This window comes from Poecilia latipinna, unplaced genomic scaffold, assembly GCF_001443285.1.
Source record: "Poecilia latipinna isolate Pla-1442-1.1 unplaced genomic scaffold, P_latipinna-1.0 Scaffold1508, whole genome shotgun sequence".
NCBI lineage: Eukaryota > Metazoa > Chordata > Actinopteri > Cyprinodontiformes > Poeciliidae > Poecilia > Poecilia latipinna.
The window spans coordinates 81,516-104,229 of NW_015114124.1; the positions used below are offsets into that span (position 1 = coordinate 81,516).

Here is a 22,714-nt window from a genome sequence, read left to right on the forward strand (position 1 = left end):
AAGGTAGGCTGGTAAAAAAAAAAAATTTACATTTCCGGTTTTCCCCCCCCCCCCCCACTCACGCAGATTTACATTTAACACAATAAGCACGTCGCTTAAAAGAGTGACATACGTAGTTGCAAATACCGGCTAGAAACGCTGAGAATTATAAGTCCGCGCAATCTATATGTATTTGTTTAACCTTCCTATATTCATGTAATTAATGTTAAAGTCGAAGTTTGTTCACGTACAACAGTTGGTCGTGCAGGAGTAATTCCTCTTTTGGTTGTATTGTCTTTGAAAATCGGACATTTGTTGCTAAACACTTAAACAACAGGTTGCTTAATCTGGGATAAAGTGTACTTATTAATTATTTTTAGCTGGTCATATTTTTATTCTTTATTTAGACCTGCATATATCACTTCACCTGTTAAATTAGTAACAGAATCGACTAGCTGCTGTGTGCGCATAACCTCCATGCCGCACGAGGCTGCTGAAAATGTTCCTATTTATAAATCCATGTGAACAGAAATATGAAGTGAAGTGAAGTGGCCCCTTCGAACCCAGTGGTTTTAAAATAGAGGAAATGACTTGCAGTCCGCCACCGTATTTAAGTATGTTTAGAAAGTTTTATTATTATTATTATTATTATTATTATTAGTTTTTTTTGTTGCAATGATTGTGGAATAATGAATCCGAATCAATCTAAAAAATAAGAAATTAAAGAAGGTTACAATCGTGGAAACTCACATTGTGATTATTGTCGTAAATGGGGGTTGGGGGCTGGAAAGAAGTGAGAGAACATTGTTACAATTATAAAATGTAAAGACTGCTCACACCAGTACCTTCTCTGGCACCATATACAGGTTTAAAATAAAACCCTATCTATCTAAATCACTCTCAACTTATTTATTTGTTGATTGATTCATTTCTTTGGGGCTATAGGGATATCGGAGTGCATTAGATCTTTGCTAGATTTCAGTTGGGACTATACTTTGCATTCTTGTACAATTCCTGTAATGTGCCTTTAAAACAATGTGAACCCCTTGAACTTTCTTTAAAAAATTCTTTCACATTACAACCCTTACGTTTTTTGCCACCTTTTATAGGTTTTCTTTTTACCCTGTATTTCGCTCTGACCGACTTGCTACAAATAAAGAGCATTCCCACAGCATGATGCTGCCACCACCCTGTGTTAGTTTAGAGCAAATTTGGGTCTCATCCAGACAATGAATAACCTTAAAGGGGCAGTTGTGCGAGAATCCATTGATAAAACTACACATTAACAAACTGTTGAAATGTTAATAATGAGTGTGTCTTAAAATTAAATGATGTTCCACACATTTTCACGTCGATGTAACTTGCTAGCACACAGACAAGAACTGCTTTGATTTGATTAATAAAATTATTATATTTAAGCACAAAAAAAAAAGCGTGATGAATAGTGGATTTTATTTAAGGGAGAACATAGAACAAAATTAGTTTTATTTTTTTCTCTTAATTATCCACGGACAATTATTGTTTTGATCTGTCATGTAAAATATACTGCTCAAGAAAATAAAGGGAACATTTCACTTTAATTTTGTGTGTGGCTCCAAATCCAGGCCTCCATTGGTTAATAAATTTGATTTCCATTGAAGATTTTTGTGTGATTTTGTTGTCAGCACATTCAACTTTGTACAGAACAAAGTATTCAATGAGAATATTTCATTCATTCAGATCTAGGATGTGTTATTTGAGTGTTCCCTTTATTTTTTTGAGCAGTATATATTTGTCACCATCATTGTCAAATAAATTTTTCAACCAGTCAATGCCATATTAATTCCAATATATTGTGACTTACTAGAACTAGAATACATCCAAGTTGTTGGTTGTAATATGAAAACTCAAGCTAATATGATAACTTTTTTTTTTCTTTTATTAAATGAGAAAGCATCTCCTCATGCTGTGCTGCTGCTTCTCTTGCAGGGAAATGTGCTGTAAAGCAGATGCGTCGCTTTACCCTCACTCGAACCGCTGAAGCCGGTGTGGAAGGACCGCATCTCACTGAACGGTAACTGGCTCACGGCCGTAGATAAACGGTCACCGTCGCCCCTTGAGACGCAGCTCGGCCTAAAGTGGCTCTGCTGCGCATTAGGTGGGCGGAAAGTAAACAGGCTCTCGATAGCTTAATTCCCCCGTTGTTCAGTGGGTTTTGAGTATGGAACCGGGCTGGATAATAATTATTGCACACACACAAAAAAAGATGCAACAATGTTCTTTGTTGATTGTTTTCCACTCATGTTTTGTTTATCAAAGAAAATTTTTTAAAAAAACAGGAGCTGGTCGTTCGGTATGGTCCACCTCGGCCGGGACAGGTATGAGCTTGAGGCTCTTGAGTCAACCAAGACAATACTTGTGAATGTGAAACAGAAAAGTTTTAATTTTCCCTTTTCATTCTGTTTCCGCAGATGCTCTTCCAAATGGATTCCAGTTCTGACGAGAATCATTTGAAGACAGCAGCAAAGCGGTGTTAGTGGAAAATTCACAGAGATAAGGAAAACGGTAGATATTAGTTTCTGCGATAGCGGCAAGACGGCTCAAACTGTGTGTGTTAAATCAATATTATTATTATTGTTATCATTTGGTGTTTAAACTATTACAATAGGCAGAAGTTTTTTTAGAGCTGATTTTTTGCTATTTTTTGATCCTAATACCTGAGTATCGTAAATCCAGTCCACATAGTTTTACATATATCTATCATTCATATATATATATATGCTAAATCAATAAAAAGTTCATATATTTTTACTCTTGTCATGTTTTCCTTTTGCATGATCAATTCAGTGTATTCAGTGTTTTAAGAAACAAAATATGTTTTACTGGTGAGCTCACAGGGCTACACAGTGGTGCAGTTGGTAGAGCTGTTGCCTTGCAGCAAGAAGGTTCTGGGTTCAATTCCCAGCCCCGGTCTTTCTGCATGGAGTTTGCATGTTCTCCCTGTGCATTCGTGGGTTTTCTCCGGGTACTCCGGTTTCCTCCCACAGTCCAAAAACATGACTGTCAGGTCAATTAGTTTATCTAAATTGTCCCTAGGTGTAATGTTCGTTAGCTGGAGATGGGCACCAGCACCCCTCCTGTCCCCACTAAGGGACAAGGGTGTAAAGAAAATGGATGGTGAGCTCACTCTTGGTGGATTGAAAGATATTTAACAACAAACTGCAATGCCACTGAAATGTTTATTCATTTCAATAATGGAATTCAGACTCAAACTTTTTTTGACGGCAGAGTGATATTTTTCAAGCACTTTTTTTTTTCTGTGCAATTCGATTGTCGTAGCTTAAAGCTAACAAAAAAGCCAAACTTTGCAACAATTGCGCAGACTGCTGACATGGCAGTTATCCAGAGCGGTCAATGACTCGCTACCCACCACAAGGTCGTTGCTGAAGGAGACGTTCTGTTTACGGGGCCGCGTGAAGAAGAGAACGTGCACACCTGACATGACAAACCTCAGGCTCGAAAGGATTGTGAAGGACATCTCATTCAAAAGAGGGGTGGACGTTCATAATGTAAAAAACAAACTGATCTAGTTTGACTTGTAAAATAATATTTAAGCACACAGCAGTTATCTTGAAGTTTTGTTTATGTGGGCCTCAAGACTTTAGAGCAGGGGTGCCCAAGTCCAGTCCTCGAGAGCTGCCGTCCTGCAACTTTCAGATGCATCCCTGCTTCAACATACCTGAATCAAATGAATGGCTCGTTATCAGGCCTCTGTAGAGCTGATCCCGGTCTGTTGGAGTAAGGATACTTCTTCATAATGATCAAAATGATCAACCAAAAACCCTTGCAACATCACTCAATGTTGCGAATTGATTATTTTTTTTAAAAAAGGTCTATGAGATTTTTACTTAATTCAATTTAATTGTGTAGCTAGACAATTTATTGATATGTACGTGTATGTAAGGGCGATGCTTTTTTTCCACAAAAAAAAAAAAAAAACCCGCTTCAAATAAAAAGAAATAAATGGATCTTTCGCCATTATATGTCGGTGGAAATAAAAGCACCTCTCACAATTTGGCGCCTGTCCCTTTAAAAGAGCGCAGAGCTGAGCTGAGAGTGCATCGCGCGACACACCGCCTGCATCATTGTTGCTATTTTTTGATGGGATAAGGAAGAGACTGGCTTTAGCTTATAAGGGTTTTTTTTGTTTTATTTTTGGAAGCGGAGACATCCCTTTTCTTCTGTCTTTGAGATTTAATTTTTATGTATGTCAGCCGCCATAAAAGCCCTTATGGAGGCTGAAGTTCCTCTATTTCAAGGACGCGCTCCGGATATTTCTGCTTTTTACCAAAATTACCCTAATTCAGAAGGCATATTACATGTAAAGGCGGCATAAAGTGCGTCATAATTATGAGTGCGACCGCATGGCGTGCAGGTCGCTGTGAGGATGTGATCTGACGGGGATCTCCGCTTTCTCGCTCCGCTGCCTCCTCCTCACTGCCGCTCAGGATGCCCAGGGCTCTGCGGCGACTGGTCCATTTGATGCTGTTCTGCCCTCTGTCTAAAGGCCTGCAGGTAGGTACCTGCTACACACACACAAAAAGAGACTCGATGGACATTTTTGGATAATCTTTGTGGATATACATCCAAAATGTCGCAAAGTACCCCCCTCACCTCATCCTACCCAACCCAACCTCACAAACACTGGAGAGAGAAAAAAAGACGATGCAAATGCAGGCAAGAGTGAAGAGAGTGCTAGCTTTTGGGCCCCAGTTTAGGAAATGAAGGAGAAGAAGAAGCAGACTATTTGGGGCCAGTATAGAAATTGTTGTGCTAAACATGTTATTTTGAACGGGTTGTCTATTTAGAAAGAATGTTGAAGTTGTGACTCGTCGTTGCTGCATTAGTTTTAGCATGGTGCGTTATGAAGTCCTTGAGCCTGCACTGATTTGGCTAGAAATGATGAAGCGGCATTTCAGCTGTTTGTGATTCAGACGTTTTCAAAGATGAGTTTTGAGGCCCCACTTGGGAGTCAACGAATATGCAAGTCTGGGGTTACGAGGTCATAGAAACCAGAAATGGCGATGAGAAAGCGTGAGAAATTAAAAAATAGCAACCATGGCCATGCACTAAAAATAAAAATAAAAAATGGAGCTCCAACTTATTTTTTTTTTATTTGCTAGATGTAGTCGAATTAAGTTTGAGTATTACGTTTATTGTAATGAAAAAAAAAGTAAGTTTGACAAACTCGATTATGACGCAACACTACCTCCTTTGGTTGTCATTCTAACACTTTGCAATCAACCGTGTAAGATCTACCAATCTAGAGACTCCGGCGAAAAATATCCAATTTAACCTAAATTACATGCTGGCTGTTTCGTAACATGTTGTGGAAAAGCTCCAAGTGCATGAATACTGCTGAAAAAAAAAAAAGTATTAATACGCGGTGTACGTGTTGCCTTTCAATACATTCTACTTCCCATGAGCTTTTGTAATGACTTTCTAATTAAGCGGACACCTTTTTGTCCTCTGCTGCGCTCCATAGAGTCGGCTCCCGGCCATCAAGGTGAAGTACCTTCTCCTTGCCTGGCTGGGCATTCTCATCATCAGCTGGATCGTCTACATGCAGTATGCCTCGTACGCTGAGATGTGTCGCGGGCACGTGTGTCAAATGGTCATCGTAAGTAAACACGTACTGGTATTTTCTCAAAGAAAAAAAAAAAAAAAAAAAAAGGAATGTATTTTGCTTTTGCATGTGACATTTCATTCATGACACCACTTAGCTGCACTGAATAGTCTTGGTCACACTCGCACATATTAAGAATGAACCGATGTTTTGTCGAGCTCACAAAGGGAACGTTTAGAAGTACCTTGACGATGTGCATGTGATTTTTTGAGGCTGTTCAGAACAAATTAGCAAACTAGCTAGCTTTGCCAAAATGTTGCAGAATAGTTTGAAAGGGTGCAAACAGGAGAAAACCAGTCAATGCAAGACTCTGTTTTCCAATGGAGAAATAAAGACATCCGAACCAACCTCTGCAGTTAAATCATGACTGGAACCTGTTTGGCAACACGAAGTAGGCGAGAAGAGTCTTAAAAATAAGACGGAATTAAAAAAGGGAGGGACAACAACGTACCTGGATTCAGTGGAATAAATAGGACAAAATGAGTGTCCCTTCATTTTGAGCTAATGTATCTGTACCAATCACTGAACATTTCACTACACCCATCCCCCATTCAACATATAGAATGACACCAAAAAAAAAAATCCATAAATTATTAAATGTTCTGCTTTAAAGGCTTGACTGGTATGATTTCCTTTCAATCTTACTCAAAACTTAGTAGTTTCCAATTTTTCTAATAACTAGGTGACAAATTTACGCTTTACGTAAAAAAAAAAAAAAAATCGACTAAAAGATAAAATATTTGTATTTTTTTTTCACCAGGGTATTTCTAAATGTTTGCTTTTATCTGTCTGAACTTTAAACGTGTGTTGCTGCTGCAGTGAGAAATGACATCGACGGCTCAGGAGAAAAAAAAAAAAGTTTCCTTTTGGTATGACTCATGTTTCGTTCAGGCTCAACAAACTTCGCTTGTCCTTAATTCTAACTCGGTTGAGTGTGCAGTTTCTGATGTGTGACGTGACCTCCGCCCTCAGCACCAGCTGGTGGAAATTCCAGCATTTCTGCAGTAAGATCACAATTGGACAAGGGGAGAAATAAAAAATCATACTAGAGTGATATGCATCTTATTTACTTACTTTCACTGACAGCTTTTTCATCTAAACTTGACTTTTTTTCGTACAAATCACTGTTTTTCAAAGATTCTACCATCTTCGCCAATAATGCTGATGCACTTATAGTTGTGGAAATAAGTTCATTTGTGGAATTTCCTTTCTACTAAATAATCCAGAATCGACTGTTTTATATATGTATATATATAAAAAACATAAGCGACTGAAAATGACAGCAACTTAGACTTGAAGGAAAAACAAGGCTTTTGGAAAGGCCATTGGAAAATTTAAACTTTTCCACTGGGACATCGTTATTCATTTAATATTTTATGACGTGGTTGACTCTGTGTGTAATTGTACTCTTGAGGTTGGACTTGAACGGTTTCTCACCCTGGTCGAGGTCACAGAGATCCGTAGGTTGATTTGCCAATCGATGTAAAGGTTTGCACACGTACTTCAAGTACCAGTCAAACCGATATGTTTTGGTCAGAATCAGTGACCTGTGGGAAGAAACGCAATGTGAGACGGTCATTAAGAGGAAGTGACACCGCTGAAAAGAGGACACGGCAACAATGTCATGGAATTGTTGCTTTTGTTTGGTAGACCTCATAGACTACGTAAATATAGAGATCTTAAAATGGCTGATGTTTCTTAGCTCACTTGGGATTGCTTCCTGTTTCCTGTGGCCTGACGTTGGGTATTTCTTTGCTTGTTTTCTCAGTGCGATCACTACAGAAGGGGCATCATTTCAGGCTCGTCATGTAAGGCCTTGTGTGATCAGAAAACTCTGACGCTGCACCGCTGCATGTCCACCTCCTCCACCCATCAGGTAAAACACAAACACTTTTTTTGCTTTTGAATGCTTTTTTTTTTTATATGATAAAATTTATCTTTGTGTATGTCTGTAAAATAATAGTTTTAAGCAGCTAAGAAATGCATATCGATTTACAGTTTATGCGGTTTTGGGTATATCACACAAACGTTGACTACCATTTCAACATGTTCTCCATATTTCTAACTAACTCTAGTTTTGATTTTACTCATTCAGGTCTACGTTGGACTTTGGAAGGACAGGCCGGTGGTAATCAAATGTGGCATTGAGGATCCGGTGAACATAGATGGAGTCCCAGAGACTTTGCCGAGACCGGAAATGAGCTTATTCGACAAGCCGACTCGTGGAACCTCAATGGACGAATTCAAAGAGATGCTGCACAGCTTTCTTAAGGTACCATTTACGTCAAACTACTTCATTGAAAATAGAAGCCATTCTAATGACGCACAGAAGGAAAAGAGCTCTTGAAGTGCTCTTTTTCTTACTGAGCGTCCAATTTCTTTTCTGAAGGCTAATCTCGGGGAACAACCGTCTTTGAGCGCCTTGGTGGACAGAGTCATCACTCTCGCTGACGTCAACCAGGATGGCAAAGTGTCTCTCGCTGAGGCCAAGTCCATCTGGGCTTTGCTTCACATCAACGAGTTCCTCCTGATGGTGGCGCTGCAGGAGAAGGAGCACACCCCAAAGCTTCTGGGCTTTTGTGGAGACTTGTACGTGACAGAAAGGGTGAGCCACAGCTCCCTCTACAGGCTGGAGGTCCCTCACTACCTGGAGGCGGTCGTCCCGGAAGCCCTCAGCTCTGGCCTGAACCACTGGCTGGCGCCGTCCTGGCCCCGCAGGGCCCGCATCACCATCGGCCTGCTGGAGTTCGTGGAGGAGGTGTTCCACGGATCCTATGGGAGCTTCCTAATCTGTGACGCCAGCCCCCACCACGTGGGTTACAACGCCAAGTACGACTGCAAGATGGCCAACCTGCGCAGCGTGGCGTCGGAGGCCGTGGTGCGGGCCTTCCTGAAGGGCCGGCGGTGCGAGAACAACGCGGACTGCACTTACGGCAAAGACTGCTCCGCCACGTGCGATCGACTGGTGAAGCAGTGCAACACGGAGGTCGTGCAGCCTAACCTCGCCAAGGTGTGCATGCTCCTGCAGGATTACCTGCTGTTTGGGGCCCCATCAGACCTGCGGGGCGATCTGGAGAAGCAGCTACGCACCTGCGTGACACTCAGTGGGTTAGCGAGCCAGATGGAAGTGCACCACTCGTTGGTTCTCAACAACCTGAAGACATTACTGTGGAAGAAAATTTCCAACACACAGTACTCCTGAAAGCAGACCGTAAACAATCAGCTGTTCTGTCTCATGAATTATATACAAAACGAGAGAAAATCTAAAGTTTTGCCAAATAGCGTAACCGTTTCAATCATTTGTGTGATTATCACTGACTGGAGATGCAGGATCGTGAAAAAGTGTATACCCTCCCTTATTTTTGCTTGTTTTGTCATACTTAAAAATGTTTCAGATCATCAAATTTTGATATCATATAAACATAGCTTTATTAAATATAACATTAATTCTCAATAATTAGTTCATTTAAAAGTTATCCAACTCAACCAATTTGTCAAAATATAATTTTTTTTCTTTAATTGTGAATTGACTCGTATCACATTTTTACATGCTTTCACACAAAGGCCTGATTAAAATTGCAGAATAAAAGTCACTTAAGTAAAACCTGTCTGACACCATGAAGTAGGATAAAATCTTAAAAATGCAAGTTATAATAAAAACAGCAACACACCAACAATTAATATCTAAGTAGAGGGCATGGCAATAAAGTCCACTGCCTTAACCAATGGAGATTAAAATTACAAAATTTGTCAGTCAAAAATGTACAGGTTCTGATGAGACCAAAAAGGTGAACAATAAATGAACTGACAAAGACGATGCAGAAAAAACAATACACCATTTGGGTCATGCATCAGAACAATGATCCAAAACACCAGCAAGTCTATCTCTAAGTGGTTAAAACAACAAAACTAAGGTTTTATTGTCTTATTTGCTAAGAAAAGTGGACTAAAGTTCTGCATTCCATCAAAAAAGTTCTTTGTGAGTTACGTCAGTGTTGGCTCTATTTTCTGCCACTAAAGGTGGCCCAACCAGCTATTGGGTATAGGATGCAATTACTTTTTCACAAAACTGTAACTGAAAACTGTGAACTGCAATTTATAATGTGAATCGAGAGAACCGACGAACCCAAATACCTTACGGACGACTCCTTTGTGTTTGTTCTTCAACTCGTTAGTTGTGACAGATATCCGTCCATTTGCACACTATTCTCAGGACTCTGCCCGTAAACGCCATCTCTTTGGTTCTACATGTAATTTGGTTTTTAAAATAAAGCAACTTGGATTTATTGTTTTGTTCTTTTTGTTTGTGCACGGATAAGAATCGGTTTTATTTTCTGTAAATGACGCTGATCACAACAGATCGGAGATGTACGGCTATGAGAAAATAAACTCAAGTTTGGTTCAAACGACTTATTTCCGGTGAAAATAAATTTTGCAGTGGGCATTAAGTTTTTATTGTTTTATTTTTCACCACCGTCTTTCATAGAGAAGTAAATAGAACAGCACATTACAGTTTCATTTAGTGTCATGTCCTCTTGGGATTGTGCTATTGCTGGTAATGCCTGTGAATTATGTTTATCTATGGTGAAAGTTGTGCGTCTATTTTAAGGATTAACATATAGATCTAAATAAAGTAGAATACCATATACATTTTTTTAACCATTTCAGCTTAAAAAATTAAAACAAATGTACTATATTCAGAGAAATACACATTTTAACCCTTTATTTCTGATCATTTTGAATATTATGCCTTACAGATGATGAGAATCCATGCATGATTTTCAATAAGGATTTTTAATACAGAACTGTTGGCCTACCAAAAAAGAAAGTTCATATATGAGCTTATATTTTGAAAACACTCCAAAAGTCAGGGTTATTCAATTCGATGGCCGGCGTCCTGCAAACTTTTAATTGCAGACAAAAATAAAAACATGTCACCAGCAGGACTACCTACTGTGGAGGCAATTGAGCCATTTGATTCAGGTCTGTTAGAGCAGGTAGTCGCCTAAAAACTGCAGGACACCGGGCCTTGAGGACTGGAGTCAAATACCCTTGTCACACTGTCTATGAGGTTACTGACAGGCAGCTTTTCTGTTTGATTGCATGGTCACTAAAGCAGTGGCTGTGTGTGGAGTGTGGACAAGTGCAAAGTCAATGGGAAATGAACTCAGTATCTCCATGAAGCTTGTCAGCATCACTGAGTGTTTGAGTTTTGGTTTTCATCTGCTTTATTTTGATTATTGTTGTATTGCTCATTTAAATCAACATGGATGTTGCCTAATCAGTTTAGCCCTTTGTTTTTGGTTTCTTGCTTTATCCTTGCATGGTCTTTGCGCTTTTGTGCTCAGGTTTCTTGGCGTAGTAAACCTTCTTCCCATATACCCCCATCTGCTCCCCTCCTCTTTATTCTCCTTCCCTCTGCCTGTTTGCCTCCTCTTCTTCTTCTTTTTTGATGTTTATTGGCGCCTCCTCTAATCACCCACCTGTATTTTGTCAGTAGTCAACTCCCCAGTATAAAGTCTCTCATTCGCTGCCATTTCCTGCTGACTTCTGTTGTTCACGCTATGTTCTCCACTCGCGGTTTTGTTATTACTTTTTTTTTTCTTTTTTTTTTTAAAGGCTCGCCTTAATTACAAATGATTTCGGCTCCCGAATCCTTTGCAAAATCTGAATTGTGACATAAAATGCTGCAAAAGTTTAATCAGAACTTTTGGATTTAAAAAAAAGTGCAAAAGCAAATTACGTGCAACAATAAAACACACCACCAGAGGCCGCCATAGATGACATGACAATAAGCAAACACTGACTAACTAAATGACCCTCAGTTTATGACACCAAAAGTCAATACTGGAGGAAAGATATAGAAAATGGACGAACAATTTCGAAAAAAAATAAAAAGATTTTATTTATTTTTTTCATTCAAAACAAAAGGTCTTTTGAAAAAGATTTATTTGGGAGTGAAGTACTGTTTAAGTAAATGTTCACTAGATGGCGCTGTTTGTGTTCACCGAAACAAGTACAATTGTGTTGTACCACATTTGGACCTGACATACAGTAAGATAAACGATGTAAATCACTTTCAGGTTGTAAGACATTAACCTGAACATTTATAATTAACTTATTACAGCAAATAGTTTTGTTTGTTTTTACGATATTTACTTCAGATTCAGCACAGAAATATACCCTTAGTTATGCTACTGAAGGGCAGACATAACACATTTCCTCACTCTGCTACCTAAAATCTCATTATGTAGAGATCTGGATTCAAATCCGTCATATTTATTCATTTTACAAGTAAAATAATCATCTTTAAAGGACACAATGCAGAGGCTGCAAACAAAATGAAGAGGAGCCAATAAGTTTATGTTTGCCTGGTGGTCCTCCACCTGTCCACAGCTGACAAGAGGAAGACAATGTGAAGCAAACAAACACAAAGGTGCAGAACCTGATAATTGTCCGCGTTGCATCCCGTGCTGTGGAGATAGTGACTGGCTCCATAGAAACCGTGAACATCTCTCTCCAGCACACTGTTGCGCCAGGACAGCTTAGAACCACGCAAATCGTCTCTGCTTCTTCGCCTCTACCTCCAGCCACGACATCAGTCAGGAAGAAATTATTTGAATGTCCGTCGAAAGAACCACACAATGGCCAAACTCCCTACCGTCAACCACACACGCGTCCTGCACAGACGCATGTCGTACCTGCAGAAAAGAAGAAGAAAAAATTGATGCCAGGCTCCTGTTCTTTTATTATCACACTATTTATAGCTTATGATGAATTTCCATTTGCTCATAATGGAGGCCTTTTTTTTTTGTGACTTGATATTGAAAATACAGCAGACATCTGTGAACCATTGTCCTCTGTCAAACAGACTGACTGTATTCACAAAACCTTTGCAAATTAATCCATTGAGTCGCCAAAAGGAATAAGCATGACGGGACTCGCAAACAAATCGCATCCCTTTGCAGAAAGAGAATTGGAACAGTTTGTACACGTGCAGTGATAAGACTGTCAACACAGCTGATGAACGGACTGAGGAAGGTCAAGGAAGTTCAGAAGAGAGCCAAGGGGAAGAAAGAAATCTTTTGACTTTGTTGAGTCAGTCGATTCCTAGGAGAAAGACATATAGAACAAGTATTGGAGATGAAACTCCAATACTTGGAGAAAAGTACAGGTTTTTCTATTATTGTAAGGAAATTCGCTTCAAAATGAACTTTTCTTCTGAACCGCATGAAAGGAAAGTAAAATATGATTTGTCATTTCAGATATGTTATTCCAGTATGAGGCTTGTCCAGGCTTTTCTTTAAGTGTGAGCGGCACAGCCTGGACAAATGTGGTCTTGTACTTTCTTCTTTTACTTTCACACTTTTCTAATTGAGTGTAAGTTTCCAACAAAGCCAGGTTTTTGTCTCTGGTTTAATTTTGTTTCTTTTCTGAAGACTTAACAGATTTTTCTCTCACTTATACTTTGCAGTATTGCTACCAAAAGTGAACGATTTGTTAACTGGATTTTAAAAGTCTTGGTACTCCTTAGTCGTTGTCTTTTGGGTTTTGTTTCTCTACCACCCTCTAACCTAAGTTGCTTTGTGTGCATTTTGTAATCTTAACATTAAAAACATCTAAAGCTTGTAATTTGATTGACGGCATAGGTAAATCTCTTTATTGAAATTTGATCTCTTGTTTTTCTATTATACAGCTAAAACCAGATATTTGCGTACACCGCATTATGTTTTTATTTTCTTAACTTTACTAACTAAACCAGTCTAAAACTGTCTTGCATCTGTTGTCAATAAACCCAAGCACTTTATTTCATCAGACGGTAAGACATGTCACAAAAAGAAAGAAAGAAAAAAGGTCTTTATACTTTTGGTGCATTTACAGATTATCTGGCTTCTTACGTTGCCTTCCGAGTTACGACATCATCTGCCTTTTGATTACGTTATTAAAATGTCAAAGTCCAGACAAATGACTGATCTACATGCCGTGACATGACCTAAAACAGACAGATTATGCTCATAAATCCTCCAATATGTCTGAATTAAAACAAATCTGCAAAGAAAAGTGGGGCAGATTTTCTCCACGGAGATGGGAGCCACTCGCTGCCAGTTGAGGCAGAAGACTGATGCCAGGTTAGTACCTGCTTATGCAGTGGAGCCTTTACTGTTCCATAAAGGCCAGATTGGATTTAGCCATTTGTTTTAATGAGCTCTAAAAAAATGTGACCAAAAACACAGAAGAAACTATTTAAGGGGACAGACATTCTTATCCATAGCTCTGTGTATCCCAACATAACTAACTGCCCAGTTCCTCATTTTGACCCTTCGTGACACACTTTTCTCCCTCCATTATGAATGCATATGATGCAGGTCTTCCATTTTCTAGTGTCTTAGGAACGCTGCACCCCTGTTGGAACTGAAACACTCCTCCTGACCTGCTAACTCCTGCAGCTGACTGCTTTTAATTCATTTCTTTATTTTTTCTGAATTTCTGATGCGTTCTCTCTGCAGACACGCTGGCCTGCTGCCGTTCGGCTCCGCAAATTCCCAGAAGATTGGATCTGTCATACACAGACTTAAACTTGATGTAGTGCATGTAAGCTCCGAATTGGTTCAGCGTGCAGCGCCCCGCAAGGTTACCGAGAGGAGGGAGGGGAGGGGAGGGGGAGAGGGACGGCTCAACGCCAGAGCGAGTAAGGCTACACTGAAAAGGTAATTGCTTCGTTCCTTCCTTTCGGCACCTCCTCCGGCTCCCTTCGCTCCTCCCATGCCTCCTGACTCTGCGTGCACGTCAAAAGATCTCCATCCGCAGTTGCATGTGCTTTCACATCACCCCCCCCCCCCCCACCCTCAGCCCGCCCCTCCCCACACACCCCAGCAGGGAACGAGAACAAGAATGAGAGAAACTGAGAGTGTGGCGGCTGCAGTCACTTTCCAAGGTAATCTGGGAGGATCGCTTCCCTTCCCTTCCCGTCTCGTCGCCCCGGCCCTGGTGTTTACGCGCATGCTGCCGTCTCTCCCCCCGAGCGGCTCCACAGACTTCCGTCACCACAACACGCAGCGAGGGCGGCTCGCTGGTCGCCTCACTCCCAGGAGCGAGGACTCAAGATGCAGCAGCATCAGCAGCAGCAACAAGAAGAAGTCATGTTTTCGTATTCCCCTTCAGGTAAGCAAATCTGTCATCTTTCCATTAAAAAAAAAAAAAAATGTTTTTCATATTTAAGCATCCTCTTATCCATTTTTCTGAAGTGTGACATTTTGTTTAATCTTCTATCTGAATCTGTGTGTTCATTTTTTCTCCCCCTTTCCTCACACACACACACACATACCTATGAGAGCATGTGGTCTGCAGGAGGTGATAATGCTTGTTGTTATTGTTGCGCCTCTCTCCATATGGTAGTGCTGAAAGTGGAGTAGCTGCTGTTACTACAACTGGCTGGTCCCTTAAAGCCCAGCTGTGAAACTCCATATGGATGAGGGGAGTAGTTGGTTCTCGTGACCTATTTAGGAACAATTTCTTTAAACTCAGATCTGCTGTAGTTTTGCCGCCGTAACGTAAAGCTTTAATTCCGAGATGAAGGCGATCATAAAACAAGATGCAGGTTGCCTCTCTCTGTAATCTCGGCTGAACAGTGAGGCAGATTGATTAATGGAAGTGCTCAGCCGCAATACGTGGATTTGCTTCGCTTTTGTTCTTGGTGAAGTACACGGTGCAAATCAATGGCTCTTCATCACCAAACAGACGGCGATGAAGATAATTTATACCCTTCCAACTTCTCCAGATATATCTGTTTTTGCACACTACAATTACACACGTGATTGATTTTTTTTTTCCTAGTCTAACAGCAGCACAAATCTTTCCATGACTGTAAAATACGAAAAAAACAACTATTTCTTTTTATATATTTACAGATTGAAAATTCCCGTTTCCCCTTTTACAGCTAAATAGTGACTTTTTGTGCGCTGCAGCTCAGTCAGTCTCATGCTTTTTTAAAGTTTTCCCTCAGATTCTGAATTTAATTTAAAATGTTACTTTAACTGGACCATTTTTATTTATTTTTTTTATTTTTCTTTCCACATTAACGTGCTGTTTTTGTAGGTAAGGCTGCACATTTAGGGTTACTGTCAGCCTGAATCTTCATCACTGATGAAACAAAACATCCCCAAAGCATGATGCAGCCACCACTGTGTTTCACTGTATTTTTAGGATGAGATGCACTTTTAGTTTTTCACCACACACACACACGCGCGCACACACAGCATTTTCAATTTGGGCTAAAAGTTCAAGCTCGTTATCGTCTGACCAGATCTCTTTTTTTTTCTATTTATTTCCTCCACATGCTTTGTGGTCGACAATGATGTGAAATTAAACTGTTATCTAGATTGTGGGTTCAACACACCAAAAAGAAATAGTCACGTTTTGCAGAAATGTAATCGGTTCAGAAGTACAAAACCGGACACAGATCTAAAAGCCGTGGGACATTGACTCCCAAAACTGAACTTTGAGGTTCCTGTGGTATAAATCCCTCTGGAGCTTCATCCCTGACCCGCCTGCTGAGCTGCTTGGTCTTTGTGACGTCACTGGTTCACCAATGTTCTCTGGTGAACCTCAGTAGCCTTGACAGATAGCTATATTATTACACAGTCATCCTGGGTAAAAATGTTTGTTGGAAAACTCCTAAGCTTCACTTTTCTCCTTACGATAAGATGCAACTCTGTGATGGTCGATTGCATAACGTTTGAATGAAATAATTCGATTTTATAAAGTCTAATTGAAGGCACATTAAATTGCCTTGATAGTTTAGAGTATCACAGTAAAATTGAGTTACACAATAGTGGGGAAAAAATAAAAATAAAAAAACCCGAACCCAGATGTATTGTTTCTGTTTAGATCCTCGGCCTCTCAGACCACTGTTAAACTGAAGGATACCTGGACCGGATTTAATGATGTAGCTGCCAGTTTTTCTCCACGGCTGACTGACTGACATGTCGGCGCGATTCCGACACGCCGCCCGTGTCCGGGAACTGTAATATGTAATGAGGCTGTATATCGTGGAGCTACTTCTGATGGGTGTTGAGGTATCCGACAGAAACGGCGTCGTTTTTAGGTAGAGCTATCGTGATATCACCCTAATAATAAAATAGATGCAAATTCTCATTAGAAATTTGACTGTAAAGGCAATAAACTGCCTTAAACTTACCCTTGGGTTGGATATTTAAACTCTTTTTTTATTTTTTTCCACTGAAGACGTTCACATGACATCCAAAGTGACGCTGTTGTTTAAAAACAGCCAAAAAACTTGATCATGCCACTCCTACAGTTTCAATTTTTTACGAGGTGGCAGAGAAAGTGCTTAATTTTTTCCTGACTTTTTGTTCCATAGAGATATATGCTGCCCCTCCACCACCTGTTGCTGTGAATATTCGGCCAGCTGGCTGAAACAAATACAAAAGAAACAACAATTAAAGGAATGGCATCTGTTGCTGATATGGTAAAGATGTCTTAAGCTGATTCCAGACAAATTAACTCCCTAATACCAGCTTATTATAGTTTATTATAATGAGTCAATCATAACTTTACAAATCACTGTTTTTTTTTTTGTTTTTTGTTTTTTTTGTATGTGTCCATATGAATAATTGCTGGTTTTAAACCATTGGGCCATGATGACTTATTTGCTTTAAATGATTTTTAGCACAATCATATTATTTTTACTTAATCTTATTATACATTTTACATTTCATACAAATCTTCCTAACCCAAAAAAAAGCTAGACTTTGCAGAAGTGACAAACAAGGTTTTTTTTTAAAAAAGAAACCCATCTTCCAATTTACTGACAAGTCTTTTTAATCTTGGATTTAAATGAGAAATTCTCACTGATAATGACGCTCAAGAAATGTAAACGCCCTGGTAGATTGGAAAAATGTATGGTAAATGTGCAATCTGTTGAAAACTGGCTGCAAAATATGACGGATTATCCCAAAACACATTTATATTTAGGGCCAATGAGAAATCATCCTAATGCTGAGCCCTGTGGAACTTCTTTGCTTAGTGAGAGATATTAGGAAAATGACACACTGGGTCAAATCAAGGGAAAAACAAAAAACAGCATCACTTGTTTGAAGTCTAAGTCATATTTTACGTAATTTGGTTTTTATGCCAGCGGTTACTGTGCTGTTTCTTTTCTTTTTCTTTCTTTTTTTTTTTTTTAAATATTGCCTTGCAAAGTTTTTGTTGTTCAGTAATTACCCTCTCGAGAACATCATTATTTTCCCTCTGTTTAGTCAGCCTTCATCACGTTCAGACACAGTCTTGCATGCAGAGTGTCTTTTTGTCCATTGGTTTTCACAGTTCAGTTGTTTTTCAGAGAACTTAACAAGTGGACATGTTGGATCAAAGCGTTCTCTCCAAACTCTCAACGTCTGTGAACTGAAATGATGATTCTAAATCCTATAAAGACTTAGTCACTTTTTTTTTTATTTCACCGTTTTCAGTATGATTGCATTTGTAATTTATAGAAGCAGTGGAAATCATTTTTTCTTTTCCAAAAATAAAAGTTGCTGTAAATGAATTCTTGTGCATAGTTTTTACTTTGGTCACGTTTAAATGACACAACAAGCGAAACGACTCGGATACTTAAAGACGTCAAAAAAACATTAGGTTTTAAAAATAAATTCTGCAAATGTTGTCTATGAGAAATGTTCTGGTCAACAGACTTGTACCGGCTTGTGAAAAACCTCAAAGCTTCCTTGAAGTTTCTGCTTCAGGTGAGCAAGGAGGCTAAAATCCATACTCTGTAGGAGTCTCACTGTGGGTGCGCACGCTTTAATGTGATGGGAAGTCGATATTAACCTCCAGATTTTCCAGAGCATTTTCAAATACAGTGAAAGTAACACCAGTAATATATAAAAAAAAGTTTATATGTAAGCCCTCAGTTTTCTTTCTTAAGAGTGCCAACTAGGGTTCACTCACCAAAGTGGGCATTAAACTGAAATATTTCAAATAAAATGTTGGACAAGCATCTCCACCGAACTCGGACTATTGACTTAAATCCATTTTGGCTTTTTACATCAAGTCAATACCAGATATAAGTGCTCTAGTCCAACCTGTTAAACCGGAGCTTATTATTGCATTGTTAGTCACAGCTATTGACGGAGGGATAAAATGCTAATATTGCCCAGTTATTGATCCGCTCAGTCAGAAGTTAAAGTAGGGAGAGGAGCATAATGGCACAGTTGTTGGTACATGCAAATAAAAATCCAAGTTAGGTGGGAGCACCTAGCTGCAATCTGATTGGATGGCCCAAATGGTGACAATATTGGTTTTATAACCTTTTGAGACACAATCAGGAATAACACGGAACAAACCTACATCAAAACAAATGAAAGATGTGTGTTACCATTTATTTAAGTAAGTAACATAACTTCATGACAGATAAATATGTAATGGTGGTATTTGCTGAATAATTCTACACTTTTTAGTGAGGAACATGAAGAAAAGCTAGCAAAGAAAAATAACTTCTTTCCCATGAGATGTAAATGTACCAATATGTTTTGTAGTTATTTGAGGGATACATTTTGTTAAATTTGTGTGGGATCACAATAATGAAAGCTAATATTAGTGTGGAAAAAATGGCCACAGAAAATGCAAAAATACTTCTATTGAAACAACAGATAAACAAAAATGAATAAAACAAAAACAACCTTACCTGCTCAGTGAAGTCAGTGTGAACGCACAAACAGTTTTACAAGTGGGCAGCATGCAGGAAACCGAGAGAGAAACACAAAGACGAGTTGAACCTGTGTGGGTGTGAAAAAGCTTAACACGACTGTAAGGGTTAGATTGGTTATTTTTTGAAATGAGGTTTTATTATTGCTAAGTTCACTTTACCAAGAGTAGAAATCTGTCATCGCACAGACGGTGGAAGCCATCAAGCTGTACACACTGTATCTGTTGAGTCTCAACAGCAGATTCAGTGAACCAGTTAACCATCCGGATAGTTTTTCAAACAACTTTGAGATCCGAAAAACAAAGGAACATGTCATCTTCAATGACTCTAACGTAAAATAAACATTTGCAAGATAAAACTTCACACTACACCAAACAGTGATGGCCTAAAACCTGAACAAACGTCTTCATGCCTTTGGGATGCAACAGCATCAAAGTCAGGTAAAACTGAGAATATACAGTATATCTGACTAGAAGTTAGTATCAATCGCTCTGAGGACTTTTTTCAAATTTACAAAAACTCACTGTGATGTGACATCTATCTTCTTCAGGTGAGAAAACTGTTACCTATAATAACTTCACAATAAAAAAAAAATCTAAAATAACCACTTCCTATTTCAATGTAAGCATGGTTGTGTAGTTGTCACACTAATGCCTGTTGGTGCATATTCTACACACATCAAGGGATTGTATTGGAATCATTTCCTGCAATCTAGTAATCTTAGTTGTGCCTCGTTAGTTCTCATTTTGATCATTTGCATGTGAAATGACAACATTCATGAATTGTATATGAAATACTCCGATTATGCTTGACACCAAAAACATAAGTAAATTTGACTGAATTTAATCTGTCATAATGATGGACTTCTTTGGTTCTCATTGATTATTTTTGGTCCATCAAACCACATTGGACAACGTTGAAGAAGCAAACGATTATTACAAGACAATATCTCTCATCAGTAGACTCTAGAGCTGCCCTAACTCTTTGTACTCTGCATCGTGTGAACCTCTGATACACCGGACAACTGTGGATGCATCATCCGATACATTTGCAGCATTTCTGCAAATCCCTGCGCAGACAGAGTAAAACACTATGGTGGAAGCAGAGTTCCCTTCTTTGGGGTTCTTCCCTCACTCAAGTGGAACAAGAGGACGACTCCCTCTAGAACCTTCTTTATGTGTAACGTCAGAGCAACTCATCTGCAATTCTGATGGGCGAGTTGTCTGAGGGAGGAAGTCTTCCACAGCACCGGAACCTTCTCCCGGGTTAGGATGTCCTCCAGATTCCCAAATGGCTCGTCCCATCCAGGTCTAACGGGATCTGGGTCTCCTGCCTTGTTCTCGTTCAATCAAGATGGCATCTGCATCTTATCTCCGAAAGATGGACTAGAAAAGGATGTGAAGGGATCAGCATCATCTCCTGAGCCGATGGTGTGACAAATAAAAGGAGGATGGTCAAGGTCTGTTTGGCCTGATATTCTTCCTGTATTGTTCTAATGAAGCTCGCTCCTCCTTCCTATCTCTACTCCTGACTTTAAGTTGCTTTTGTTTACCTCAGTAATTCCTTGTCTGACGATCTATGGATTGTTATTGGGGAGGAATCTCACTGTTTTGGTGGGGGGAGGGTGTCAAAGCTTTAGTTAAGACGGTCACACACTCAGTCATGGCATCGATCTCTCCGTGGGGCTCAACGAGCGCACCCCCTACTGTAACCTCGAAACAACGCCGCAGAGCTCGCCGTGTCTCCGAAGCCACCCGTGTTTATGAATCCCAGTTCAAAGAACGCCGCTCGTTTCTGCAGAGATGATGCTTTTGCTCAAAAATCAATCACCTCTTTAGCGCTTGCTTTAATTGGCTCGTTATACCTGCCATCGCAGCCCTATATTTATTTACAGCTTAAATAAATCTGAAGCAATACATGAAAACATAATGGCGTAGCGTGCCACACATAAATCCTGCCAGTATTTCTTCAGCATAATATAACAGTAATATATGCCTCAGACAAATGGGCAGTAAGAACGGTGGCCCGTACCGCTGACAGCTACAGCAAGGACAGATTAAAATAAATAATTTAAGCGCTGAGAAATCCTTAAGGTTACATCTTAAGTCTTATTCACAGATGTGTAAAACCCATCACCATGTCATTCTACGTCAAATTAATGCACACGACGAGTTTCTTGCAGATCAGCTTGAAGTCGTGTTTTGAAAATGACGTGCTGCTCTCTCTCTTTACCGAGCTTCTGTGGAGACAGGTTCATAATCCCCATGTTGATTAAATTACGCTATACAGTATCAGCTAAACCTAAAGCTCGAGGATTATGAGAACGAGAGAGATAAACAAGAAAGAGATGAAGCGAGTAACGGAAGTCCGCTGACTTGACGGAGCTCTGCTTCGCATTTTTAATTTGATTTCCTTCAATAAAACAACAAAGTCTGCAAAGTCAGACTTCATATATATTTAATGAGCTCTAAATCTTGGATCACATTGGTGTAAATCTCTCCACAAACACAGTTGTTGGTGTAATTACTTTTAGAACAAGTGAGGACAAAAATAAAGACGGACATCCTTAGAGAAAGCCACAGAAAATGCAAACAAAGCCAAACTTCTGGTTTTTATTATTATTTTTTTTATGATTTCAAACATAACCCACTTTCCATAGCCCCATGATTTAAATTGTATAGATTTCATTTGTTGGATTTTATGATAACAAGCATTGTTATCATAAACACCCAGCTGGGGTGTTATTTGCCCCCACGATGCCTCTCTACGCGTATGAGCTCGTCTTCATTTACTGCAGTAAGTTAAATATACTTGTTCACCGTACTGCACACGAGTTGATTTCATTCCTCTAATCAGACTTTTGCGTTTTCTTATTTTATTATCTGTAACTATGTGAAAACCGAAAAGGTACAGAAAGAGGAGGAAGGTAATTTCTCAAATTTTCAGTCAACGCTGTTAAGAAATAGAGGGGAGGAAACAGGGTGATTAGACATTAACAGATGGTTTGGGGGAAAAAAGGCATCTGTTTAGATGTCAGAGCTTAATGACTTAGCAGAAACTGCTACGGTAGATTTTATTTGACTTTTACCGTGGTAAAAGGTTAGAAAGAAAATTTAATTGGTATTATTTGAAACGGGCAAGCAACAATTACACATTACATAGAGACTTGGCCAAAAAAAAAAGAGAAAAAAAGAGAGAAAAACTGCAACTAGAAACGTCCTAAATTTAGTTTTAAGTGCATATTGGTAAATGTTTTTTTTTTTTTTTTTTTTTTTTTTTTTTTTTTTTTTTTGTTTTTGCTCAAAGGTTTTTTTTCGGTTTTTTTTTCCCCCCGCCCTCAAACCACG

At 39.3% G+C, this 22,714-nt stretch overlaps 2 protein-coding genes and 1 long non-coding RNA gene across 3 annotated transcripts in view; all 3 read left to right on the plus strand.

Annotated features, from left to right (window-relative positions):
* Positions 1 to 2,701, plus strand: part of LOC106963227 (uncharacterized) — a 6,081-nt gene extending 3,380 nt beyond the window's left edge. Inside the window, exons 2-3 of the long non-coding RNA XR_001428151.1 lie at positions 1,948 to 2,032; positions 2,430 to 2,701. This is a non-coding gene — a long non-coding RNA (uncharacterized LOC106963227). The remainder of the gene's footprint in view (positions 1 to 1,947; positions 2,033 to 2,429) is intronic.
* A 1,178-nt stretch (positions 2,702 to 3,879) lies between these two features.
* On the plus strand, positions 3,880 to 10,062 carry dipk1b (divergent protein kinase domain 1B). Its single transcript, XM_015058016.1, has 5 exons — positions 3,880 to 4,533; positions 5,504 to 5,638; positions 7,413 to 7,520; positions 7,740 to 7,916; positions 8,034 to 10,062. Exons 1-5 carry the CDS (start codon positions 4,468 to 4,470, stop codon positions 8,844 to 8,846), a joined length of 1,299 nt encoding a protein of 432 aa, XP_014913502.1. The 5' UTR covers positions 3,880 to 4,467; the 3' UTR covers positions 8,847 to 10,062.
* Positions 10,063 to 14,368: 4,306 nt separating this feature from the next.
* Positions 14,369 to 22,714, plus strand: part of LOC106963223 (ras/Rap GTPase-activating protein SynGAP) — an 18,547-nt gene continuing 10,201 nt past the window's right edge. Inside the window, exon 1 of the mRNA XM_015058012.1 lies at positions 14,369 to 14,806. Coding sequence (XP_014913498.1) covers positions 14,749 to 14,806 — 58 coding nt within the window. The 5' untranslated portion in view covers positions 14,369 to 14,748. The remainder of the gene's footprint in view (positions 14,807 to 22,714) is intronic.